Source organism: Apaloderma vittatum, unplaced genomic scaffold (assembly GCF_000703405.1).
Source record: "Apaloderma vittatum isolate BGI_N311 unplaced genomic scaffold, ASM70340v1 scaffold5573, whole genome shotgun sequence".
NCBI lineage: Eukaryota > Metazoa > Chordata > Aves > Trogoniformes > Trogonidae > Apaloderma > Apaloderma vittatum.
The window spans coordinates 26,424-45,048 of NW_009709707.1; the positions used below are offsets into that span (position 1 = coordinate 26,424).

The 18,625-nt window shown below is 37.1% G+C and overlaps 1 protein-coding gene across 1 annotated transcript in view; it reads right to left on the reverse strand.

Annotated features, from left to right (window-relative positions):
* ZDHHC17 (zinc finger, DHHC-type containing 17) overlaps positions 1–18,625 on the reverse strand; it is a 42,323-nt gene that overhangs the window by 13,645 nt on the left and 10,053 nt on the right. Inside the window, exons 4-9 of the mRNA XM_009867022.1 lie at positions 16,805–16,869; positions 15,280–15,442; positions 10,271–10,396; positions 8,872–9,014; positions 6,369–6,469; positions 717–841 (exon numbers count right to left, since the gene is read on the reverse strand). Of these exons, the coding sequence (XP_009865324.1) occupies positions 717–841; positions 6,369–6,469; positions 8,872–9,014; positions 10,271–10,396; positions 15,280–15,442; positions 16,805–16,869 (723 nt within the window). The remainder of the gene's footprint in view (positions 1–716; positions 842–6,368; positions 6,470–8,871; positions 9,015–10,270; positions 10,397–15,279; positions 15,443–16,804; positions 16,870–18,625) is intronic.

Here is an 18,625-nt window from a genome sequence, read left to right on the forward strand (position 1 = left end):
AAGTACAACACCTCTGCTGGTGAGATGTGAGCTTCTAGAAAACTTGCCCCAAATGAAACAAACAAAATGTTTTTGCTGCTTGTATGATTTTGCAATATTCAGCACTGAGTTTGGCTGCTGGGGACACAGTACTTCAACAACAACAAAAAAAATCAGAAATGCTAAAAACAGTGTTTTAATATCTTAGAAAGATATTGTTGGACTATGCATATTTTCTCAAATACTTAAACCAAAAGAAAAAAAAATTCACCACAGACTGCCTGGGGTTTTGATTATTTTTATCCACAGTCAGTCTAATACTTTTAGACACAAAGTTAAAGAAAAGTAGAGGTGCTTATAGTCTGGAAACTTTTTTATAATCAAATTAACTAACACTTATCCCATAATGGGTCATTTGTTTCAGTAAGGCAAAACTCTGAAACTTCTTGTTTTCATTTTCACTCAACTGCTTTATAACTTTTTTACCTTGGAAATCTAAGTTGTGATTCTGTTACTCAAAATGACCTAGAAGTAACTTTGGAGCAGTAAGCACTTGAATATATATTCCAAATGTAAAAAAAAGAAACCTGGATAACAAGTGTAAGAAAAACTTTTAACATTTTAGACCTTTTGTTATACATCAATTTATTGCAATTTCATGTACAGAGCAGCGAACTACACTGATCAACTGGTGGCAGGCTGCTGAAGCTCAGGTTTCACGTAGCTCACAGCTTTACCTTTTTCTTTTGCTCTTCCGTGGCTTTGATGATTCCTGGATCAGATTTCCAGGATTTCCCAAAATTGTAGAAAAGTGCAACACTATTAGCGAGGAATGGAAGATGTATAAAGAAAAAATTGAGATGTGTTTGAAGTCAAGGAATCTAAAGTTTAAAACTAATTTTCCTCTCAAAAATATATAAAAAAAATAAAAAACCCTTAACTTTTTACAAATACCCTTGAGTCACTCACCGTCTTCCAAATCAACAAAATTCAGTGCTGCTCTAAGAACTAGTTCCGTACTCAGTATTTTCTATTGCTCAAACTTGAAAACTTAAGTTTTTAAAATGCTCTTCTCCATGAGGCATTTCTAAAGCACTTACCCTTTTAAAGAATGAGTAACGATGGTTCAGTTTTTGTAATTATTTTCCCTTTCAAATAAACTGAATTCCGTTAAATTTATCTTCTCAAAAGAATTTCCTGTTTTCACAACAAACATTGCAGAGCTCTATTTATAAGATAGCCATTTGACTGACTATGTTTTCAGTGGCTTTAAATTCCCGTTGGCTCACAGAAAGGACTGCTCCGAGCCACAGAAGGAGCTCTGCTGAAATGACCACTGTTGCACGGCGGCCGCATCCCAACACCACCCACCTCCAAGAAAGGTACTGTCTGAAACCACGTCCTGGTGTAAAGGGACAGTCATACTTTACATCAACAAAAGCTATTTTTAACATACTAATACAGCTAATACTTACAAAACCACAAGATTCAGCGTTGTCTGGAAGTGTTCATATAAATCAATTACCATATAAAGACAGAAAGTAACGGCTAGTTCTACAACGTATTTCCTGTGCTGAATGACTTGCTGTATACCATGCCCAGTCTTACAACACTTGACATTTCTTCACAGAATTAAAACATTTCTTAGCCATGATGCTGAAAAGCCAAATGCTTTAGACGTGCCACTTCCACAAAAGGTGGAAAATTACTTGTTCTGATAGACGTACAAAAGACCTGACCAGCCTGAGTAAAGATAACGGCCAGTTATCAGTCATAACTGCAAGGAGATGCCATATTTAACAAAGCTGTGGGGGTAGGAGCCTCTACAGCACTATCCAGGCAAAAAGGACATTTATTACTCAGGCACAAATCACAGCACATCCAAATTACACTACATTCTGAGTAACCTAGGTGAGTTATTTCCCTATACTGCAGTAGTCAGTAGAACTTCTACTGTAATTAAAGGTTAATATATTGTGTGTTTGCATTATAACACAGGCATGTGGCAATCTGTCCTGAACTGGTATGTAACACTTTAAAGACGATAATGAAAAAAAATTTTTGCATGCTTTCAAAAAAAATCAGATTATGAAGTTAGAATAGATACTCAAATATATTCTACCATATACTTACAAGTGTATTCTATTCTGTTTGATTATTCTTGGAAAACCATGTTTATTGAAGGCATTAAGCAGTATGAAGAAAAAAAATTACATAAACCATTAATAAACAAATCTACATGGTAAATATAAGCAAATATTAAACAAAAAAACCCCAGAATTTCTATAGGATACCAGTAAGTATCTCAAATTTTTCTACACTGCTCTTGTGTATGAAAGAATCTTGAAATATGAAGGTCTCTTTTCAACTTGTGAAACACTAACAAAGTCACATTGTTCATGTGAAGAGTATCCCAAATAACTTTTGTTTTCCTTTCGCTGGGTGGAAGAACTGGCTGTGAATTCCTAATAATAAAACAGTGGCAAGTGAAGTTAAAACTTTAATCATGTACCTTATATAGTAGAGATAGCCCAAGCAAGCTTGGGTTTTGCACTTTTGAGGTCTTTGGCTCCTCTAGAAACGTGGCTCCCGGCTTCTTTCATTCTGAAAGCAAGGTGCTTTTTTGCCATCTTCCTGAAGCTAATTTTGGTGGTATGAATGGGTTGGGGTTTATCTTTGTTTTAACTGCTTAACTGCATCAGTTGGCTTGTTACAGCTTTTAAAACATTATGCTATCATAAAAGCTTTGCGAAAGCATGGAAGTCATCATGAATCCTCTAACAGTCAGTTTTCAAAATCATCCCTAATTGAAAGTGTGCAGTGCTTGTTTTCTTTCACCTAAAACTCAACAACACATGATGCATATCTGAAATAAGATAATCAATACCGTATTAGTCAATCATAAATTATTTTTAAAATTACAAACTGGCTTATATCATCTCATTATCTCAGCACTGCACATAGCACGCCCTACCAAAAAGGCTTACTTAATGAAAAGTGCACACTCCCATTTGCATCAACTGGAAGGGGTAGAACCAAAGAAAATATTGTCAGGATTCTGGGTTACAGCAAACCCTGATATCTTAGAAAAACAGAGCAATATAAGAATCTTCTGACATAATAGACACTATTTTTTCAGCTGGAAGCAAAAAGACTGCACGAACAACTGAGATATGAACCAGTACATGTGCCCTGAACTTCTACAGGACACGACTGAAGAGTCTCACTATAAATGAAATGAAAAAGAACAAAACGTGAAATTCTAATTTCACATTATTAAAATTATACACTTACATGCTTTTTTTTTTTTTCCTTTAAAAATTCAACTAAATTATAGTGATTTAGTGTGAAGGATTTTTGAGGGTATTTTCCTTCTACTCTGCAAACAGTAGGAAATTGGAAGACACAAACAGAGAAAGACGTAACTATCCTTTGCTATGGACAAAATACAGTTAAAGGGAAGCAGCAAAACAGCAACACAAAGCAGGGGACCATAGACTCATATATCCATAAATACACAAATTGTAACTTCCTCATTCCCGGCAAGAATAGGATTTCTATTCTAACTGATATACCAGACTCAGAAGCTGCTGAGACAAATCCAGTGGAATGGAAACATTTACAAAAATTCAGTACACTACATTAATTTGTTTGAAGTTATGTTCAAGATTGGTCTTTCAGAAGATGTATCATTAAGCCTTAGAATTTACCGTCTTGTCGTTCAAGATTGGTCTTTTAGAAGACGTATCATTAAGCCTTAGAATTTACCGTCTTGTTTTTCATGTATCCAACCCTGAAATTCAAGAAAATTAACTGCTAATCTTTGGGTTGGTTTGTTCTTTACGATCCATTGTTTTGACTGCCCTTTTCTGTCTCATTACAATCAAATCAAGAAGACCAGATGATCTTCCAGACACCTCGGACATATCTACAACAAAACAAAAATTCTACCAAGCATCTGAATATTAATGTAACACTTGCAGCAATTAAGACCTTTATTTTACTTATAATACAAAGTTCTGGTAATGAAATTTGTCATAGCTGTTTAAGGTTACAATTTCTTTTTTTCCTGAGCAAAAGACAGTCAGAATTTGTGAAAACTACCAGATCAGGTTTTTTCACTTGAACATTACCAACTATGAAGTAGTACTCTGGTCTGCTGTAAGTAATAATATAAAGCTGTAAAAATACAAGAATCCTTTCTCCAACCACAATGCTGTGCCTCATGCTATAAAAATAGAGCAGGCATGCAACTTCTTTTTTTCCAATAAAGCTACAGGGCAATTTTCCAGAAGAAGAAGAATGAATTTGGAATCTTATTTACAAAGACTTCCAATTAAAAATCGCCAATTAAAGGAAGAAGGCCTCAAGCACTAAGTCTCTAAAACTGCTTGTCAGAGAATTGTGTCAGCTCTAATGAAAGCAATTAGTAGCTGATGTTTTTAGACTACTACTTCTCTGTACAAAAAAGACGGTTGCAAAGGTTTTGAGGCACCTACCTTAAATTACAGAAGCAGTACAGTATTTTATTGACGTTCTGAAGTCAGACTCTATTAGGGCAATCAATTGTCTATGGCTATTACCTTTAGTGGACAATTAATGTTATTCTGTGACCAAAAAAAAACAACTCTCCAAACTTGAAGTTACGCTGATCATGAATGGTGAACACAAATAAAAAATCTAAGCAAGTTGGTGCAAACATGAGGCTTCAGGATAAAAGCCTCACAATTTGCCAACCTTAAGTGATGGCTTTCTACATCAAGACAGAGGCCACCATCAGGTTGTGTTTGCTGTGCAACTGATTATGGTCATGAACCTCCTTTGATTTATTTGCACACAGCCTTAGATTTGGTCCAAGCTGATAGCAGGTCAGCACAAGGAAGGAGCTCAACAGTACCTCAACATTTGTAAATCCAAACCATGTAGTAGCTATTCGCGAACCTGAGTTTCTAAAGAAAACCTGTGAGGTATGGAGAACTGAGATTCAGAACTGAGATGGTGCCGTTGTTATAACTGACTCAGAAACTTGTACTTTACTCTTTGCCAAAAATCAAGGTTTTTAACAAAAAGAACAGAAAAGCAACTTCAGTCTCGAGGCCTGACATATTTAGACAGTTCTACCCCACTCCACAAAAACTGGAAAAGTATATCTTCATTTTCAACTACTGCTTTTTAAAACGTGTCTCATAGTCATTTTGTACTCACTTTGCTCATTCTGCACTTATTAGCTAATTAAGAGTAAAAAAACCAGGCAGGGAGACTGGTAACAGGACCAGCATTTCTAAATACTTATTTCAAGACATACTCATGCTGATACTGGTAGAATTTTCTTTTTTTATATACTTAACAAATACTCGATTTTTATTGTTAGAGTTTACATGTTTACATGAAATAGGAATCATCTCCAATCACACGGGGCTGCTATTCTTCATAGCAGCACCTTTCTGAAGACTGTCAGCACAGAAGCCTGGATGCAGGATTTCTTCTGTTCCCAACCCAAAACTGTGAGGCTCATTTAGCTAAGGCTGGATAAAAACTTAACATGTTGATAAAACGGTTGCACTGCTACTATCCTATTTCATGGTAATTCTTTGAGGATGAAAAGAAAATCAGCTTCTAGAAAAGTCAACTCAACATCCACCATAAATACTAAATTCACTTCAACATTTTACAAGAACTGTATTAATTTAGTAAAACATTAAATCTCTGAGGTTTTTTTGTTACTGTAATTATAATACCCAAGAAAGTTGTTCAAAAAGTTGCATCTATTTCCTTAAGGTGGATAACTGACATTCTTTAGTGAACTCTGAATTAATTTCTACTCCTGTGTGCATGCAAAGTCCATATCTAGGCAGACAGTCAAAACCATAAAAAGATGGGCATAGGCTGAATCTTCATAATCTAGTGTTATCAAAACGCGCATCTTCAAAAGTAAAAATACAGTTAACAAACATATCTAAAGTTTGTATGAAATTGAATTTTCAAATTATTTAGGAAGATAACAACAATGGAATAAATATATATCATGAAATTACCTCCTGCTTTTCAGAAAAGCAGTCAACTACACCTTGTCACTTCAAAGCCAGAGCATCTTTTATAGAGTTGCTTACGTTTCTCCCACTTAAGAAACTGGTAAAGCACAGGAAATTTTTGCAAACTGCTTACTGTAAGCTAATTTTGAGAAAATGCTTTCACTTACTGAAGCAAAGCAATAGCATGCACATTTTTAAAGCAATAAAATAATTGCCATCAATATAGAAAGCAATTTTTAACAGAGATAGCCATTTAAAAAACTTAATAAGTTTACTGCTCTTGTATGTAGGATGTATCTACGTATTAGCTCATACTATTAATAATTAAAAAATAACACTGTACACAAAAAAGGATATCATTCCAAAACCAGAAGAACCACGTCACATACATCCAGAATTTCGTTGCCAAGTATATTCCAAGAGGCAGTGCACTGTGCATGGAGTGATCAAAGAATGACCTGTAAAGCAGGAGCAATGTCACGTAAGTTTTGACTTATAAAACATAAATCCTGAACTACTGCTTCCAAGAAACATTTCCTGTTAAAACATGCTATATGGGATATTGCAAAATACATCATAAAAACATTTTCTTCACTTTTATCTTCAAAGTTCATGAGAAATTCTCATTTTCAACCTGTCCACATGAAGGGTCGTGACTGAAAGTTATTTAATTAAAATTTATATATTCACTTTTGAAGTGAATGTCAAGAACTGGACAAGAAAGGGAAAGTGAGTAAATACTCATGTTAAAACTACACTGAGAAAACAGTTAGAAATCTGTGAGATTCCTAGCCTACAGCATGGACACTGGTTGTGAACTACACTTACTTATGAGATTTCACTGCTTTCAGTATCGAAAGATGCTTTTGAAATTCATACCATGAAAACTGCACTTTGAAAGTACTTCAGCAAGAAAAAAGCTTAAGAGATCTTGGTGTCACCAGCTTACACACTTGAAATATTTCAAACTCTTGAATCTTTTGCTTCTGTTGCAGTTGCCAATAGAAAGTAGGAAAAAACACCCAGGTTAATTCATTTCCCCATATCAATAGATTTGTCAAGTTCTAAGACAGAATGCTGTGACTTGAATAAAAAATAAAACATGAAGCCATTGGATTTTTTTTTCCTTCTAATACTCCTGCATTTTAAAGAATATTCTGAAATTGTTTTTTTAATTTAGTTGACACAAACTAGGTCAGTGATTAGGTAACCGCACATTCAAGAAAAATTTGCTAAATTTATCAAAAGTCACACTCTTAACTCCAACCTCCTTGAAATAAAACTTCCATCATCTGCCTAAATATCCTTAAACTGATGCATTTTTCTCTCTGTCCTGGTGGTGCCTTCAGGGCTGCCAAGGACAAATGTGTGCATGGAGCAGTTTCCATTTTACTCCTTTACTCCCTTTTCGTAACTGTCTTTCCTCATATGAAGGTCTTCTCAGGTCTTTTGAGAAAATCATATAAGGAAGAAGAGCTAAGATGGCAAATAATAAGCAAATATACATTTGGATGTACAGTAGCTACTCAGCAGTAATCTCTCGGTGATTTCTGTGCCTTCTCTCCTGTGAAAGGAGGAGGAAGGAAAAGGCAGCTAAGCAGATTAGCTAAGATTCAACAAGGAAAGGAAAAACTACTAGATTAACAGCAAAAGTTTCATTCAAATCTGGGCTTTGTGAAAAACACTTTGAAAAAGCACTTACACTAAACATTAAGCAAAGGATAAGAGAAAGTAAAAATGTTAATCCTGAATGTGCACTAGGTAGGTCAAAAATATAAAGCTTGACAAAACATAGATTTTGAGAAACTTGAGGAAATCTTGTCCTTGCCTGCAGGAGGCATGGCTGAGGATTTGCCTTGCCGAGTAAACTACCCGTGGAGGAGGTCAGCAGATGGCACAGCCTCAGAGACGGCAAAAAGACTAAAGAGATCATCTCCAAGATCCTGGAGAGACAAAAGCTTGATGCTCCCTCAACCCCCTCCTAGTGTACTAAGTTCGCTAAGATTCTATGAATTTGGGTTAAGGAACAGATATATTTTATGTTTCTCTTTAAATGAAAAGGAAGGAGAAGCAAGTGGTTCTAATAAACATGACATTCAATGTCAGAAAAGCAGAAAGCTCACAAGTATGAACATATAACTGCTTCTATACATGCCACACATGACAATGAAAAGCAAAGCATAGATGTAGTCTACAAATCTTGAAAATCTGTTGGAGCATGCCTGAGTGCGTGTGTGCGTGCATATGCAAGTGCATTTACAGATAATTAATCACAAACACAACCAAAATTCTTTGTGTTTACACAGCAAATGAAAAACATTATTAAAAGGCAGACTTTTTCTTGTGTCACCGTTTTCCACAACAACAGAAGCTACAAAATCTGACACTGACTTATTTTCTCTATACAAATCTTATGAAATGCTTTTGGGCATTTAAACTGTAAAAAATTGGATTTTAAAAGCAAATGTGCACAGACATTTTTTTTCTATTTCTCTCTAATAACTTCTCCCTTGACTGTTTCTTCACAATTCATGCTCTTTGTAGACAGATACTTAGCACCCTCCTCTGGAGAATGATTGAATTTCTGTTCTGCTGTTAACTTCCATTATCTCAGTGCTTGGTATTCACCCAAAGTAATTCCATGGCTATTTGCAAGACAACAGAGCATTACAAGAGCTAAAGCTACACAAAAGCTTTCCCAGAAAAAGCAATAAAACAAAATTCCAGCAGAGAAATAAATGTAGCATGTTGAAAAAAACATATATAAAATAGTAAGTTAAGATGAATTATCCAATAAAGATACCAGCAAAATACTTCTCGTGTGCACTCTAAACAGACAATTGCCTGGTAAGACACTTACTTTGAAAGAAACTGCACCATAGCCCAAACGCCACCATACATCAGCCCTTTAATGAGCCAAGAATCAATGTCTAGGTCTGCTATAAACCCAACCAGCCAAATTACTAGGAAAGGAGTTCCCAGCATCACCTTCTGACGGAATTCCTACATAGAAACAAATATCAGTAAGTAATTCTCTTTCTAGGAACAGGTTGTATAATAATATTCTGCAATAAACAGGACAGTCACGAAACCTTAAATTTTCAGGAAGCATGGCATACGGGGAAGAACCTTCATAAATTGTTGTCATTTCCTGTATTTACATATCTCCAGTGGATGGGGAAGAAAAATCTTCCTAACATTTTACAGTAAGTCAATAATTTTATGTATTTATTTATTTTAGAAGAACCACCTTTTAGACCCTTTACTGTTGATTCAGAATAAAGGCAACAGTAGCTCTTTGTTAGTAGTTTATATACTTTGACGGATTCTTACAGAGCACATGGTAATCTTACCGAACTTTAAAGACGGAAGTCATGTAAGCAATAGATAAGTCATACTGAATCATCTGTGAAAAAAGATAGGGCCTTTTTTGTCTTGTACTGTGTGGATGCAGCTCCTGATGCAGGCACTGAAGTTCTTCCAGCTATTCAAAGTGCAGTCCCAATGCACATGTGCACACAACGCAATGCAATGATCAAAGTCAATAATTGCTGCACTGTTATATTACCAAAGGGTTAAAGCAGAGGCTGTAGCCAGTGCTTTAATCATCAAGATCCAATGCATCTTCATGTTAAGAACTTGGAACAAGTCAGTGATAGCAAGACTTAACACCCAGGACAACACTCTGCCTGCTAAGAAAATAGTAACTCTACATAGAATATCAAACTATAAGCAGGTAAACAGTTCTTCATGCTAGAGCAATATGTTTACCCTTTATACCTTCATTTCTTGCCTACTCCTATCTGCAGTATTAAATAATAACCTGAGAAGAAAAAGGCCTCCACATTAGAGATTCATATATTAATTATACCCCTAAGACCAACTGCTTCTTTCATTCAACACACAGCAGAAAGGAGATCAGAGTTCAGGACATCTAAAACGCTTCTTTCCTTAGATACTTGAGAGTCAACTTTGTGAAAGTCTTGGCTATCCCCACCCGTACGAGGCCATCTCGTACTTTCCTAACATTTAGTTAGCACAAAAACTTAAAGGTAACTGCAAGGATGTGCAGGGCTTTATCTCCTCCTGCTAAATACATTTTTTTTGTTGGTTTTTTTTTTTACAATTACTTGGGTCATAACAAAACTGAAATACAGGGAGACCACAGTACTGAACTGCTTACCTTAAATATACACATACGCCCTCAAACCAACAGCAGCAGTAATACTGCTTTACCTAAGTGCTGCACTACTACCTACCTTATCAGCTTTTAATTTTCTCAGAAAAGATGGACTGTCATATCCCTTTGCTTGTCTTGCTTCCTGTAGGTGATTGATCATCCAAACATTTTTCCTTTGTTTTGCTAGATCGAGTGGCGATTCTCCCTGCCAGGAGTATAAAAGTAGGAAACATCCAATTTAAAAATAAAATGTATTCAAAACACCTCTGAAAAGAAAATTGGCAGGTAAAAATAATGTATTTTGTATCAGTTTAAGCTACATTCTGGCATTCTCTTTGCTCTGTAGCTTATTTTACACCAAACACCATTCATTCCTTTTGGTCTTTTTCTGGTACCTGTACATGTGTGGACAAGCAGAATATTAAATGTGTGATCCTGACAATACATACGTCCTGACATAGCAATAATTGTTGCCTTTGACATAACACAGCTCTGTTTCGCTGTTCTATACACAGTCTACTAGTCTGTAAATGAAAGACTGTGCTTCCCCCTCAGCTATTGACAGGCAGCAGAAATCAAGCAAAGAGTAAGAACTTGTGACCCACTGGATCATAGAAACTCTCCCAGTCCAAAGCCTGACTTCTCAGGTAACTCTCTGCCTTTTTGGCAGTGTGAAGTTACTAATACGACGGAATGTTTCTATAAGGACTTTTTTTTTCAACAAACATAACGTTCTTATATTGATCTAGGCTAACTGAAGTCCTAGGAAGAAAATGGGAAAGAATAAACTGATTGCTCATGTCCAACACCTTCTGAAACTCTGAGCTTTTATGCTTGGCTTGTGTTTCACGTACTTTGAGCGCTAAGCCAGCAGCGGTCCAGGCTTTAAAGAGAAGACTGACAGACAAAGCAAAAGAGAGACACAGGGAGAGATACAGGGGCCAAAGGTGCCTACCAAACGGATTTATTTTATTGCTTTTTAAACATTTAGGAAGAGAGCTAAATGAAAGTTATTGACTGGGTCTAAAATTATAGAGGAGGCAAGAGACAACCAACTGCAGGTACCTCCAGCTTCAGTTTTGCATTTGACTCCTCCTCTCTTCTACTGGAGTTAACTCCCCTCCTAAACAAATCATTCATGGAGGCTTGAAAAATGGCTGAATCCTCCATCGCTCGGCCCCCTCCTAAAAAAAAAGTGAGACAGGTACCAGAAACTGAAATTACCCAGAAAGGGCAATAATTACTATAGACAGAAGAGATTTCAAAGATTAAAATGGACAGTTAGCTACCTATCTCCCATAGAAAGACAATGGGAATTGAGTACTTAACTGTCATTTTTGCCTTTGAAATCTTGCTCCAAATCTCTAAAAGGAGAGCAAATAGCACAGACCACAGATTAGGAGCTGAAGCAGCCTCCTTCTGTGTGAGAAGTTTAACTAGCAAAATCAGTTAGAAAAGAGTTAACTTTTGACTTAACCTGGCTTCAAAGGTGTTTAAGAAACAGATTAACTCCATCCTCAACAGAAATGCCTGAAATCAAACTGGGGTGCCTGTTTCATCACGAATTTAATAGCACCTTGAATTGCTCATATCTGGAAAACTCCAGAAATGCCGTTGTTTCAATACCACCTTATATATCCAAACTGTAGAGATTACCTGTGGACAAGCAATTCCCTCTGGGAGTTGATCTCCCAAGTAAATCCTGCAGTTGTCTTGGGGTCCAGCTGAGCATCCCTTCCACTAGAGGGCCATGAGACACCTAGGAACTGCCTAGATAAAAAGATTGAGGGAGCTTTAAAGAAATCTTTCTTTGACTATGCTTCTCATCACTGGCCATTTTAATATTTTCTTCATTTTCACAGGGGTGGTGAATGGTTGACTTGCTTAGAAAGCAAAAAATGAAACCTAAAAATAACAATATGAGGGAACTTAATCTAGAAATACACTTGGCTTGCCAGCAAGCAATAAGCTTCAATAGTATATATTTAAAGTGTTTAAATAGAAAGAATAATCTGAAATGTCATTACTATAGGGAACTTTACATGTAGACTTCCACAGACAAGTCTACATATACACAGCATAACCAAGAAACTACATCTAAAGTCCATTCAGTGATTCATTAACCAATTTTAAAAACAAACAAAACCAAACAAAAACCACCACCCAAAACTTCCTTACACAAAAAAAGTTTTCTTAGGTCTCTATCACTCTATAGTGAAAAATGGAGCTTCTGCTTATATTTAAATAAAAACTTCAAAGGCTTCCCTCCAACCTATAGTGATAAGCTGACTCCCTGTAAAATTCTGTCCTCATCTGGCCAATCTGGTGTTGCAAGTTAATTTCCTTAACAAAATGAACCAAATAAAAAAAACATTCTGATTTCACTACTGAAAAACAACTTTCAACTCCAAGTGCAATCCAGTTCTCAAAAAGGAAAAAGAAAATATTTTACTGCTGAAAGAAAAGTATTATTTTCTTGTACAGCATAACATAAAGAGTGTAACTAACACAAACGAAACAAATCCACCGCTTGCATCAAGCTTTATTCTAGGATAAAACTGCTGTTTGTATACTTCTCAAACTGCCATGAAAAGTGAAAAGAGGACCTTATCGAGATGACTGGTTCCAATTTGTTGCAAACTTAGGTGGTCCAGCAGCAAGGACCTTGCTAACACAGGCTGCTTACACCTCATAACAGCAAGATCAAAGCTTGCACCTAATATTTCAGCCACTTCATAATTTGAAAAAGACGAACGGCTCTCAGTCAATGTATTTCTTTAACCTCAGCTGTCTTACTAACATTCTTGGTCAATTCCATGGGCTACCCGAGAAAAGGACAGTGCTGCAGAAATATGAAAGTGACTGCATCAGAAAAAGCCTGTCACGATTCCTTTTGTGTCTAGGTAAATACCAGCCAGACACTTAACAACCAGTTGCTGGCTCAGAGGAAACTTTTTTTTTCTTAACAAAGCAGAAGCACAAAACTGAGTTTCTATATACCCACAAAACCTTACATTTCCTCTATGTTTACTGTCACCTGAATCAGCATCTGTTATAAAGCCACTGGCAGGATGGCACAACTGCCACTGTTCGAATGATTTTCATCCGCTAGAAATCCTAGAAAACCTGGGAAGGCATGCAAGAAACCCAGATTCCACTGCAGAAGGCAGGCAGTGGTTAATGAAACCAGACACATATCTTCTGGCATGACTGGCAAGATATCATGATCCAGCAGGTTTAAAAACCTATTTTTCTACTGACTGCTGCTGTCTGTCAATAAAGAAGGAGAGTCCATAAACTGCCTCAGGTTAACAGATACGTTTTCATTTGGCCAAACATAGGAATTTTTCTTATGGATTTCATAGGAGTCCAGCAACATAGGTCAGGCAATGACTTTATAACTAATCACACTGATCAGTCTGCCAAGGGAAGCAAGGTATGGCACACTGGTGGTTAGTTTTTCCACAAAAATACCTTAATTTTTACTATTAGGTGGTATAGCAGAAAAAGCTTTTCAACAGTTTACAAGAAGTGAGACTAGAAGTGTAACTCACACAACTGACCTTACAGACCAGGAATAAACATCATATAGTCACATCAGTACATGCAAGAAGTTAGTTGATTTGCTGTAAACATGTGAAAAACCATATGTAATGAGTCGTCAGTCATGATCACCAGTATTTCTAATATTCTAAAGTGGACGTGGGACCTAGCAAGATACTAGTAGAGCATGACTATACCCTTAAAAAGACTTCCATGATGTTCAAGAAAGTGGATGTGTGTATCTATATATTTTAGCATATTTCTATCACTTGCAAAATAGACCCTGGCCATCTTAATCAGTAGAGAAAATGTTGAAAGATCAAATAAAATTAATGTTTATAAATACTTAAAGAGTGGGTGTCAGGAAGACAGGACCAGCCTCTTTTCAGCAGTGCCCAGTGACACAAGAGGCAACAGTCACAATCTTGGACACAGGAAGTTTCATCTAAACGTAAGGAGGAACTTCTCTGAGCATGACAGAGCACTGGCACAGGCTGCTCAGAGAGGTTGTGGAGTCTCCTTCTCTGGAGACATTCAAAACCCACCTGGATGCCTTCCTGTGTGGCTGCCCTAGGGGATCCTGCTCTGGCAGGGGGGTTGGACTAGATGATCTTTTGAGGTCCCTTCCAATCCCTAATATTCTATGATTCTGTGATTACTTAAAATTTAATAAATTTAGATTTACAGGTGTATTTGCCAGTGTAACCACTCCATCTGTAGCACAGATTAAACTGAAAATACAAATATTTGAAGAGAAATCAAGTAGAGAATTCTTTTTCTAAAAGTGAATTCTTCTCTGACACCACAGAAGAAACAGCTTGTGTGGTGAAGCGCACTTTCTTTCATATGTAGAATAGTCTGGAGGCAATGGACAAAACCATGTTCAGTAGACACACCTTCCACTGCTGGACAAGCTCTTACAAACTCTGAGCCTATGTCATGAGTTCTAACAGCTGTTTAGCTGGTCTAACACATCTAGGGAGGGGCTCCGATAGTGCTGAGTGTACCTTTATCATGATGAAGTTCTGGCAGAGTAATCATGCAACTTTAAAGTTCTGAGGTAAAAAAAGAGCCTGTGTTCTTATTTTCCTCCAACTGATATTTTTAGACCTTCAACTTCCTTATTGCCACTGGGATCGACTAGAGCATTTGTCACCTCTCTGGAAGAGGATGGAGCTGTCTTACATCTTACTCCAATAAACAGTCAGTCATCCCAGAATTTCATGAGAAGACATTCAATCAGATTTCCACTTCTGCATCCAAGTGAATCGGTCTTCACACCTCCAGTCTAACTGCACAGCCCACTCCAATATATTTGCACATAACCACTGGTAAGTTATTCACATGAGTACTTTTGAAGGCAGACTCAGTGGTTATGCATCACTTAGGAAAAATGGATCCCCAAATTAAACACTGGTGGCATGATTTTTGCTCCATCTTCACGATCCCACCGTACCCACAATAATAACCTTCTCTTGAGATTTATCATAGGTTCTGTTATTTCAGCCTCAAATCACTTACAGTAAAAACAGACCAAGTGTTTACCTTTATATTTTGGGCATCAACATTAGCTCCAGCTTCTAAGAGAAGACTAATAACTGTAGTATTTCCTGCTAGCACAGCCCAGTGCAACGCTGTGTTTTTGTGATATTTGTCTCCAAGATTAACAGAAACATTAAATGTAAGTAGTAATCGGGTTGGATCCACACTAGAAAAGAAAATTCTTGTTAGAGCTACAGAAGATGAACTCAAATACAAACCAACTTATTGTTAATCAGTTCAACTTCTATAAAAAGAACACTGACCAGGTACACTATGTAATAGCAAAGTGACATTTTTTGCTGATGATTATGAATGACCAAAATTCCCTTCCAAGCAAAGAGCAATCGCAATTCTTTTGACTAATTTTAAAGGAGCTCAGTAAGACAGTTTGCTCCAGGACTCCATGAAACACATTTATTACACAATTCTGTTTTCACATTTACCAAAACCTAACAGTATCAAGAGATTTATAAAAGCATGCACAATTACATACTTGGAAGACAATAACTAAAGTTCAAAACATGTTATATTTCTACTTCACTTTCCAGAAGATGAAAATAAAATAGGATGATAATGCCAGCAACAGCAGGTATTTGTAACAGCTAGCCTCTGTTCCTCTCAACAGTCGATGGAGATAGGCCCTTGAAAGTAGGATTCTAATTCAGAAAAATCTTTGGAGAAGTGTTGTTTTACACTAACTTTTTCTAATCACCTCCACAAGAAGATTTACTTTGTAAACAAAAATCTCATACTAGTAAGTACTTCTGCATAGTATCCTCTCTCTTGAATAGGCCATTATACTAGTTTGGGACAGGATCAAATTTATCTTCTTCACAGTGGCTCCTATGGTGCTGTGGTTTGGATTTGTGACAAAACTGGTGTCGGTAACACTCCTGCTGCAGCAGCTGTTGCTGAGCAATGCTTACACAGCATCAAGGTCTTTTCTGTTTCTCATGCTGCCCCACCAGCAAGCAGGCTGGGGGTGCACAAGAAGCTGGGACCAATAGGAAATTTCACAGGATATAATGTCATGCTCAGCAAAACCTGAGAAAAGAAGAAGGAAGGGGGAATATTCAGAGCGACAGTGTTTGTCTTCCCAAGTCACCATTACAGGTGATGGAGCCCTACTGTCCCAGAGATGGCTGAACACCTGCCTGCCCAAGGGAAGTGGTGAAAGAAATCCTTGCTTCACTTTGCTTGGGTGTGCAGTTTTTGCTTTACCTATTAAACTGTCTTTATCTCAACCCATGAGTTTTCTCACTTTAAACTTTTTGATTATCCTCCTCATCCCGCTGGGCAGGAGCGAGCAAGTGGCTGCGTGGGGCTGAGCTGTCTACTGGGGTTAACTTACAACAATCATAAATGAAGAGAGATGGTGGCAATTGTGGAAAGAACATTGATTAGTTTAAAAAAAACCCACAAAAACAAAAACCCAAAACCCCAAACTCTCCAAACAACCAAAATCAGTCACTACTATAAACTACCTAGTTAACATCAAGATAAAGTCAAAACTGCAGTGAGATATTACCTATGTGTTCTGTAAGCTGCCCACATTAAAGGTGTCATTCCATTTTGATCCATCATATCTACATCCTAAAAAGGAAAAGAAAAAAAAATGGTGAGATAAGTAAGCATACTTAAGATCCAGTACATACAAAGGTTTGTAACAAGAAGGAGTATTTTAAGACTAACCAAGTGAACTGGAGAAAAAAACTGGCAAGCTTTCAGTAATAAAATAGTACTTAAAAAATGGAAATAGACATTAATACCACCGTTGCCAAAATACTGACATTCCAATCTATTTTGGAAACTAAGGAACATCATGACGTATATGACTAGTAATTTCTATCTTATTATTAATCTTCAACATAGAAGATATCTATAGATGGTATACTATTGCACTCAAAAGCAGGAGAAAACCAAAATAATGCACCAATATTTAATAAAATACTTGATAAATTAACATAAATGCCATGGCCTGAATCCTACATCTTCCTGAATGCTAGCTGTATCTATTTTTCCACTTGGAAATCGATTTTCCTTACTTCACTCAGTTTCAAAGGTATTTACATATCTGGATATGAAGTTAATGGATGCCAAAAAATGTTTAAACAAAAGTTATTAATAAGAGCAACCTATCCAGAAATAAAACTGATCTATAAGCAAGTGAGGACTGAACCACAAGCTCCAGGCTATTTTCTGCACCTAAGTTACCTAAGCAGGCCACAGCTCTTTCCTATTAAGCTACAATGTGGGCTGGGGCAGATCCCTTTTCAAGGGAGCTCTAGCAAGAGGCAAAGCAATGAAGACTGACTCACATGCTGTCGTACAGGCGTAACAAAGATGACACAGCTATGGACAGCAGATGCATGCTCTACAAACCTATGTTCAAGAACTCCTTTTTTTATTTCACCAGATCATCACCACAACCACACAAGTGGGATGTTTCAGAAAGGAAGCTGTGTTGCTGCTTTTTACCAAAACGCTGAGGCTAAAAAGCAAAACCTTCAGCAGCAGGTTACGTATTAGGAGACTTGTTCTGCTCTGGTGCGTAGCAATAAGGGTTTTCGCATCAATTTCTCATTTAACTCTCAGTGACACGTTAATCTGATGATGCTGATGGGTCGTATCACAAGCACTGCAAAACCCAAACATTTCAGCGCAATGACCAAAAAGCACACATACTGCTGCCCTCTGTAGGTATTCCAAGCATAAACTCTGTGGACCACAACTGGCAAATTTTTCCTTTGTTCCTGAACAACTCTGCTTATACAAGGACAACCAGACTTAATCCTAGGAAACTAATACCAAATTCTACAAAAAAGTCTTTGGAGAGGTAAAAATATATGATAGAAAGAGGTTCCTGCATGGCAAGGAGCTGTAGCAGCTATTCTGCTGCTTAACACTACTTTCTGAAAGCAATATAGCTCACAAGGTAGGATTCTGAACAGCAGCTAGAGATCAGAGTGGCATTTAGGCTTGTCAGGACATTTAATGGTCAAATCAGAACTGTGACACAATGTGGCCTTTTCAAAAGCACAAAGAACATCAAGAGATTACACTTATAAATGCATTAAATTAAACAGAAAGAGACCAGAAACGTCAGCCTCTTTAGAACTGGTTATTTCACAAAACACAGACCTCAGAGAATCATACACTGGTTCAGGTTGGAAGGGGCCTTGAAGATCATCTAGTTCCAATCCCCCCTGCTGTGGGCAGGGACACCTCTCCCCCATTAGATCAGGTTGTTAAAGTGCCATCCAGCCTGGCCTTGGACACTTCCAGGGATGGGGTATTCACAACTTCTCTGGGCAATCTGTCCCAGTGCTTCACTATCCTCATGGTGAAG